The sequence below is a fragment of the Triticum dicoccoides genome, chromosome 3A (genome assembly GCF_002162155.2).
Source record: "Triticum dicoccoides isolate Atlit2015 ecotype Zavitan chromosome 3A, WEW_v2.0, whole genome shotgun sequence".
Classification (NCBI taxonomy): domain Eukaryota; kingdom Viridiplantae; phylum Streptophyta; class Magnoliopsida; order Poales; family Poaceae; genus Triticum; species Triticum dicoccoides.
Window position 1 is genome coordinate 694,593,048 of NC_041384.1, and position 8,839 is coordinate 694,601,886.

The 8,839-nt window shown below is 43.3% G+C and overlaps 1 protein-coding gene across 1 annotated transcript; it reads right to left on the reverse strand.

Moving 5' to 3' along the window:
- Positions 1-7,741: 7,741 nt before the first annotated feature.
- LOC119273119 lies at positions 7,742-8,406 on the reverse strand. The gene is made up of 2 exons (XM_037554402.1): positions 8,366-8,406; positions 7,742-8,288 (listed from the first exon to the last, which is right to left on the reverse strand). Exons 1-2 carry the CDS (start codon positions 8,404-8,406, stop codon positions 7,742-7,744), a joined length of 588 nt encoding a protein of 195 aa, XP_037410299.1.
- Positions 8,407-8,839: the final 433 nt, after the last annotated feature.

Below are 8,839 nucleotides of genomic sequence, written 5' to 3' on the forward strand. Positions count from 1 at the left end.
CACAAGACACTATGCTGAGGAGTGTCTTGCCTGCTGAGTAACATTTTTTGCCTCCATATATGTTACTGCATATGTTTTCTTCCATGCTAAGCAACGATCCTTGAATTAGTACATGATGTGGTGCTGAGATTACTTGTTTCCGCTGTAGTTCAGTTAACCACAAGGGCATTCGTGTGCTAATTCCCAGCACCCCACAAAACCAAAATCTATAAAGTCAATCACGAGGCATAGCTTGTAAACATATGCACGCATCAAAAAAAGAACCTGGATACTCTCTCTATCTCTCTCCTGCACGGCTCCCATGACATGTCAGGATTCGACGAGGCAGTATATGTACCAGTAGTAATAGTGGAGCCACAGTGTCAAGCCCAGCCCCAACTCCATAATTTCCAGCGCCACCAGCCCAAAGTTTGTTCACCTCTCTTCGACCCGGTTCTATGGTGCATCACCTGCCTCCCGTGGCGGTCAGGTTTGGAGGGAGTGCATGCTTCACTCCGTTGGGGTGGCCGTATTTTCATGCCTGCAAGAAAGAGAGAGAGCTTGCTAAGAGCATGGTTAACAATATAGTCAGCTGCTGGCTATATAATCTTGTCACATCATCTATGGTCAGTCTTATAGTCGACAAGTACAATAGATGCATATAAATTTGTACTACTTTGTTGATACATGACCAGGGCTGTCTCCAGAAATTCGGGGCCTCGGGAGAAAACCAAAATGTGGCCCAAAATTTTGACAATTCACGTAAAGGAATAATTAATATGTGTAAAGAATACTCTCACTTTATTATATAATTTCAAGTCTGCTTTATTTCTACCTTATTTAGGCATATTTCAACACTAATGCTAGAAGGTAAAAGGATTGCAAAGCAATGAACGGACCTCATGTCCTACCAAAAAGGAGCATCCGTCTAGTATTTCTTGAAACAAAATCTTCAATCATATCTTCGTACTTTATCTTCTCCAAGACATCGTTTTCAAGTGCTATTGTCGCCAACCCATTCAGTCTTTCTTGTGTCATAGTAGAACACAAGTAGGACTTCAATAATTTGAGTTTATATAAACTCCTTTCCGCAGATGCAACAGTTACAGGAATGGTCAATAAAATTCTGTATGCAATAATAGCATTAGGATAGATTGTCGAGCGCTTCTTCAAATAATTCAGAATGTCAAGAGGACCCATAGATTTCTGAAGTGAATCCTGTACGAAAATTAGCTCGCAACACAATTCAAGTCCATCAATATCTGTATGTTCTCCACTCTTAAGTGAATCTTCAAGATTAACACAAGCAGCCATCAAACTCTTGTCATCTAGTGATCGCAGCCTATCTGAAGTAAACAAGAAACCAAATATCTTTTCATACCCCTCGTATTGTTCAAATCTCATGGTAAGTGAAGTTATAGCTTGATCAACAACACGTATAAAATAATTGACCCTGAATGACTCCTCTGCAGATTGTGAATCAATAGATGCTTCATCTTCGCGCTCATCAAATTGTGTTTTCCTTTTGATTTTACACTTGGTGCGGAACTCTGGATGAATGTCCATCTCCACTGCAATTTTTTTTGCAGCTTCCAATGCTTTTGAAAAGCCAGTTTCTCTGTACTTCTTGAAAAAGGAAAGCAAGCTTTTTACGGATTCAATTGCAATATCAATAATCATATCCTTTGACTGTAACTCTTTGCTAATCAAATTAACAGCAGATAATATTTCATAGCAGATGATTATTGATACTAAAAAGTCAAAGCCACCAAGTTCATTTTCTGCCAATGATTGAGCTTCACTTTGTGTCGATGAATCTTTATCACTTTCAGCCACTTGAAGTAAGGCCTCTTGTATTTCCGGTAGCTGAAACCTTATAGCCTGAACACTATCAACACGACTCTCCCAGCGAGTAGATGACAATGCCTTGAGTGTCAATCCTGGTATGTTATCTTTCAGAATTTGCCATCTCTTAGTAGAATTAGCAAATATTGTATAAATACGCTGAATAACTCCAAAAAATTATGTTGCTTTACGAAAAGACTTTGCCATATCACATAGTGCCAAATTCAGATTATGACAACCACAAGCCGAATAAAAAGCTCTTCGGTTTACTTCCAGTACTTTGTTTTGTACCCCTTTATTTTTTTTCCTTTCATATTTGACCCATTATCATATCCCTGTCCTCTCACATTGTCCACATCAAGGCCAAGACTCTTCAATTCCTTCAGCAGAACATCAAACAATCCTTGCCCAGTCGTATCATTCACATCCAAAAAACCTAAGAAGGATTCTTCAATGCAAAAAGAACCTGAAGATGCATCAACATACCTAATTATCAAAGACATTTGTTCTTGGTGGCTTGCATCAGGAGTGTATACAAGCCATTCTCTATCACACTTCACTCCATTTGAGAGAACTCTAGTGTATGATAATGCAGAAAACCTTCTAGACAATTTGTCTTTTTCACCATGTTCAATAGAAGTGTCGCTTTTAGGACCTTTTTGCACCAAAACATCTATCATTTTTGAATCAAGTGCATCCCAATTTCTTGGATCAAATATATCAAATGGAAAAGGACATTTGATGTCATCAGCAATATTATCATCATCGCCGGTATTAGCATTATCACCTTCATTGGCAGTATCAACATCATCACCTCCATCGGCGATATTACCATCACCCCCTTCATTGGCAATATTACCATCATCAATTTCTGCATCAAGAGTCTCAACCTCTGCTGCATTATCATCAAGACCATCATCAACATTAAAAATCTGTAGTTTGATTTTCAGAATTATGTTGGGGCCCTTTCACCAAATATATATTAAGGGAACCTGCTAGAGATTGAGCCTCAAGTTTGAGTTTTTGTTTCTTACGCTTTGTAGCACCAGATTCATGCTTCCTAATTCTAACAGACATGATGAAGATTCAGGAACACAGAACCTAACAAGTTATAAAAGTTATCATTGATCAAACAAAATATATTTAGTTTCTAATAGTAACGGTCGTCGGATGAATAGATCATCCAAACACAAAGAAAATGAATTGAAAATAGAACCTTGCACTTGGAGATTAAAACACGGTCTGTAGTTTGGCCTGGATGTGTTCCTCGATGGCTCGATCCTGATTGAAACAACAAACGGAACCGCGGTCACACCTGTTGCGGCTTCACACAGCAAGACGACCAGAAATGGGATTAGATCGGAGGTAACTACCTCGGTGCCGGCTGACTGCCAGGGCCAGGGCCTTCTTCAATGCCCGATCACCGCTCGCGAGACCTAGATGGCAGTTCGCTGTTTGTTCGTCTGCAATCGCTGGAATCAAGCGATTCGTATCCAATCTACCGGTTGACCTATTGGGCCTCCAACATTATTTTCTGTAAATATGTTATTTGGGCCTCTAGCACTAGCAGACCTGGACGCTTAGCAGTCCTGGAAGCCTAGCAGATTAATCAAAGACACCATGTAGTCACGTACACACATACTTTAGTTTCCTTTTCTGGTTTTTAGCGATCTTTCAACCGAAGGGAGGCAACATACGAAGGGTTTTTTTCTCTCGATAGGGGCCCCACGATTTTGGGGGCCCTGTGTGATCGCTCACCTCGCTCCCCCTCATCGACGGGCATGGGTGGCCTTGGGTTTAAAGATTTCGAGCTTTTTAACCTAGCTATGTTGGCAAAACAGGCATGGCGACTTTTGCAGGAACCCACCTCTCTCAGTGCCAGACTACTAAAGAGCATATATTATCTGAATGTGGATATCCTGCAAGCCTCTTTGGGGGGTCATCCGAGCCAAATATGGAGAGCAGTAATTGAGGGCCGTGACGTCTTGAAACAGGGGCTGATACGGCAAGTCGGAAACGGTGCTACTATTAACATATGGACAGATAATTGGCTCCCAAGAAAAGAAATGCTCCGGCCTTATGGGTGCATCTCGGCGAACCCACCGCAGCTTGTGTCAGAATTGATAGACCCAACTTCAGCTACCTGGATCAAGCAAAGGGTGAACGAGGTCTTCATGCCAATGGACGCAAATATCATAATGGGCATTCCTCTCTGTACTAGTAATGTAGACGACTTCTGGTCGTGGAACTTCGAGCCCAAAGGCACCTTTTCAGTTAAATCAGTGTATAGAATGCTCTCAGAAACTAAACAACGCCATGAGGCATGGCTTAATGGGTCACCAGGAACGTCATCAGCGCAGTCAGAGGAAGGGATGTGGAAGAAACTTTGGAAAACTGAAGTTCCTGGCAAAGTCCGGATGTTTCTATGGAGACTGTCAAAACACTCCCTACCCACCAAGGACGTGCGAGCCCACCGCCATATGACGACGTCTAGCAGCTGCGGGCTATGTGGGATGCCGGATTCGTGGAAACATTCATTGATTCAATGCATAATGTCCAGATGTGTATGGGCTTTGGTGGATAAGGAACTTGCACATAAAATGATGGCGCTGTCAGAGCCTAAAGCAAGGCAATGGCTGTTTGCGCTTATTGATTCCTTCACACATGACGAGTTTGTCCTCCTGTCGATTACATTGTGGTCAATCTGGCACACGAGGCGCAAGGCGATCCATGAGGGGATTTTTCAGAGTCCTCAAGCAACACAGACTTTCATCAACAGATACGGTGACGAGCTTAATGTGATCCGCTCGACAGCAAGACAAACAAATGCACCTAATGCTCCATTGGGACCGCAGCGACCAAAGGAGCCTCCGCCGGGGTATGCAAAAATCCATGTTGACGCTACAGTACGACCGGGGCGAGGTGGGTCAGCATCAGCAGTTTGCCGTGATTCAAACGGAAATTACCTAGGGAGTTCATCCCTAGTGGTGGAGGGAGTGGACGATCCGGCTTGTCTGGAAGCTGTGGCATGCAGGGAGGCAATGTGCTTGGCAGAGGATCTTCTTATCAACAACTACATAGTGGCCTCCGATTGCAAGCAAGTTGTCTGTGATATAAACTCGGGTAGTAGAGGGCAATACGGTGCCATTCTGTCCGAGATTAGTCTTCGAGCTACCCTTTTTCAATGCATTTTTTCCTTTGAGTGTCGTGCTATAAATTATGAAGCACATAGTCTAGCCAGATTCTCTCTTAGAAGGGGACCGGGGCGTCATCTGTGGCTCGGCCAACCCCATGACCCATCTTGTATCCCACTTTCTGTGGACTTTGATTAATAAAGCTGGCTTAATCCTCAAAAAAAACAAAGTGCCTAGGAGCACGTGCTACAGTCGGCTGTTAGTTAAGCCTGCTTCTCTTCTCTCTCTTCTTCTCTCCCCGCCAACTCATCAAAAATATAATATTTAAAGTCTTATAGACAGCCCTACGTCATCCTATTGTACTTGCTCTAATTGGTAACCGCAACTCTAGCACCAAAGCCTACCAATCCACTTTTGTGTTTTGTCTTCTACAAAATAGGAAACTGTTGCTTTGTTATATAATCATCATATTACATGTCATGCAGATTAGAAATTTGATTACTAGGGTACTTTTACAACATATCCAGTTATGGTTCCATTGTTGTCGCGCGCCAAACCTTCGATGAATTTCTTGAAGAAAATGAATGGATTCTTTTGTCGTGTGCTTCAACCAGGTAAAATCCTATTGGTTGTTCTAATTATACAATCTTCAGAGCCAGTTTTGTGAGCTTGTACAGTATGATTAATATTTTTGTATGGCTTCCCAATAGATGTATTGGAGCTACCTCTTCCTCTTCTACCGTGCTATCTCTACTTCTTTCCCTTCTACTCCATAGTGGAATATTTAGTACATCTCCATGCTCATGATTTTTCGGCATATATAGTCTCTACTAAGTAATTCTCTGTACAACCCAGTTAACTCTGCAAGAGCCAATAAAATATATTTGTAGGCTTGCATAGGAATAATTCATTTTTATTGTTGTTTGGTTATTGTTGCTGGCAACAAATTTCTATAAGCTTTAAACATACGGTAGGATTACACAACCAATATGTGTAAATAGTATTTTGTCCTATTTTATTATGTTTTATGCCAATAAGTATGCAATGTGTTTTCCTGCAATTGGTAACTAAACTTTTTTGCAGGGAGATAACTAAATTTATTCCGTTGCTAAAAAAGTTGAGATGAATTCTATGACAGTGAGCAGAAGTAATTGCTGATGCAAGTGTGACAACCTTGTGTACTGTTTTATCCTGGTCTTGCTTTTATTCTTGAACAACTTCTCTGATCTCCCAATAGATTTGTTGGGTTGGTGTGGTCATCGGGCTTAGTTTAGACATCTTTCTATTCTGAATCTGTGCTTATACTGTTTGTCATCTGAAAATTACACTCAATATACATTATGGGACATAATGTCCAGGAAATAATCATCACGTGCAGACATCACTCTGTAATCCTTCCATTCCATAATTCTTGTCGTGGTTTCAGTTCAAGGTTTTCCTAGGGTACTGCTCAGTAAATTGTTTTACCTCATAAATAGGTAGAACAAGAGCCACAAGAGCTGATTTTATGCACTTAGCTTCATGCGCACCCACTGGATGAAGATATTCAAAATGTGGAGCTTTTAGAAGTTAAATTTTTTGCATATATGTTATTGGATTGATGATTGTAAATATTATGAAATATAACACAAATGCATTGTTGCATGGTTCTGTGTTTGAAATTCAAGGTCTGTGTATGGGGGTGGAAGGAAAGGATTGTGAGTCATGCTGCTATCTCTGCCTCCCCAATTGATGCTCACCACTTCTGTCAAGGATTTACTTTTATTTTAGCCCACCAAGAAAAAATGAATTAGTGGCCAATTGTGCTTATCTACTACTGCTTCAAGATTTTTTTTCTTTAAAGGTCTGATAGTACATGTGTAGATGTTTTCACTATTTTTGTTACTACTACTAATTTAGTTACATTTCTCAAAATAAAAGTAAATAATAAAATTTGTATGAACATACAGATCTTATAAATTTGTATTCACGGTAATTTAGTTACATGAATTATTAAACTCTCGAAGAGCATGTAACAATCACAATGTATGTTTCTCATGCTCAAAGGCTATTCCATGCGCCACTATTCTTCCATCCGATGGCAGTGCGGAACTGGATAGGGCCGACGAAGGACGTTAGGGTGACTTCTTCACATCCACACTTTATGGTCCGAAAAGTGATAATTCAACCAGTGAAAACACACGGGCATATTCACCTTATAAAGAATGAGGGTAACGTTATTTTCGACGTTTGTCAGAATTGGATGTAAGAATTTGGCCCGTAGTGGCACGCAGAGCAGGTTTTTCGAAAAAAAATCGCCCAGTGCAACGCACAGGCATTTGTACTACCTGCATCCCATCCTGCAAGGCTCCCACGACATGTCAGGATTCGACGAGGCTGTACTATTTATACCAGTAGTAATAGCGGAGCCAGTGTCAAGCCCAGCCCAAGTCCATAATTTCCATTTTGATCGAACTTGTAACAGATACTAATTGACTGAACCCCTAACCAAGAAGGGATAACAGGCTGAAATGACGACGACCTTACAATATCCCAACGAACTTATAACAAATACTAACTGACTGAATCCCTAACAAAGAAGGGATAACAGGCTGATGAAATTACGACGACCTGACAATCTTTCAACGAACTTGACAGATAACTGACTGAATCCCTAACGAAGAAGGGATAACTGACTGAAATGTTGACCACGACCTTGCAATCTTTTATTTGGAATAATCGAAGAGACTCGGTACTGCTGCTCTGCTGGGCCTCGAGTCATAGGCCTCTCCACCTCCTGTGTACTACAGAGCAAGAAACTCCGGCAGGGCACAGAACCTCAGGTCACAGCGGCAAATTGGGCACGTCGTCGCCTTGCAGAACCACATTAAAATGCACCTGCGGTGGAACGTGTGCGGGCACCTCGGTGGCTGCACGGCGGGCTCTCCCTCCAGGCCCTCCAAGCAGATTGGGCACTTGTCCGGCCTGCCGCCGCCGCCGAGCTCCCTCTCCTTGCACGCCATCAGGAGGGCCCGCTCGTCGTGTATGAACTGCCGGTCCACCTCCATCGCGAAGCGGAAGGTGAACCCGCGGGTGGCGCCGTCGCCACACGCCACGCGGACGATCTGTGGCACCACGTTAGTGGGTACGACGTCGTCCCACTCGTCCTGGGTGAGGCGGAGCGCGCGGAGCTGCGGCAGTTCCGCCCCGCGGCAGGCGCCGTCGCTCTGGAGCGTGGAGAGGTCTGTGACGATGAACCTGTTGCCGTTGCCGTAGCCGCCGCAACGCCCGAGGTACGGCTGGTCCGTCACGACCGGGGGCTGGCCGCGGCGGCGGAACTGCAGGGACCGCTTCACATAGCACCACACGAGCACCGCGAACTGGTACCCGACGTCGACCGGCGCGGTATCCTCGGAGAACCAGATAGCGGTTGCCTCGACGCGGCGGCGGCGTGATTGGACATCGCCATCACTAGTTCACTACACCGAATGGCAACCTGGGATCTGGAGTGGCAAAGCTGCAGATGGTTGCGAATCGCGGTGGCGCTATTTGTAATCGCGGTGACTTTCAGTAGGAGAAGGTTTCGCGCGGGAAATTCGTATCAGCTAGGAAACGAACGCGCCGCAAATGTTTTCATTTTAGGAAACGAACGCGATGCAAATGTTTTTCATTTTAGGAAACGAACGCGCGGGATGCAGCCCAACCATTCTCCGTCTCACACGGATGGGTAGGCTAGCTATACTTGACTCTGTTTCTCCGTTTCGGGCCAACAGGTAAATAGAGATGGCTCCGGCCTTTAGCTTCGCCTTAAGCAAGTTCAATGTGGGCTGGCCATTTGCGCATTCCATTAGCATATATATATTATTACTTCCCAATAGAAAACATATTTTATATATGTAAGA

Excerpts from the sequence above, each read along its gene's own strand:
- LOC119273119 (XM_037554402.1), bottom strand. The coding sequence starts at position 8,406 with ATGGCGATGTCCAATCACGCCGCCGCCGCGTCGAGGCAACC. Across the intron at positions 8,289-8,365 it reads GCCGCCGCGTCGAGGCAACC|GCGGTCCCTGCAGTTCCGCC; the intron begins GCTATCTGGTTC and ends GTGCTATGTGAA.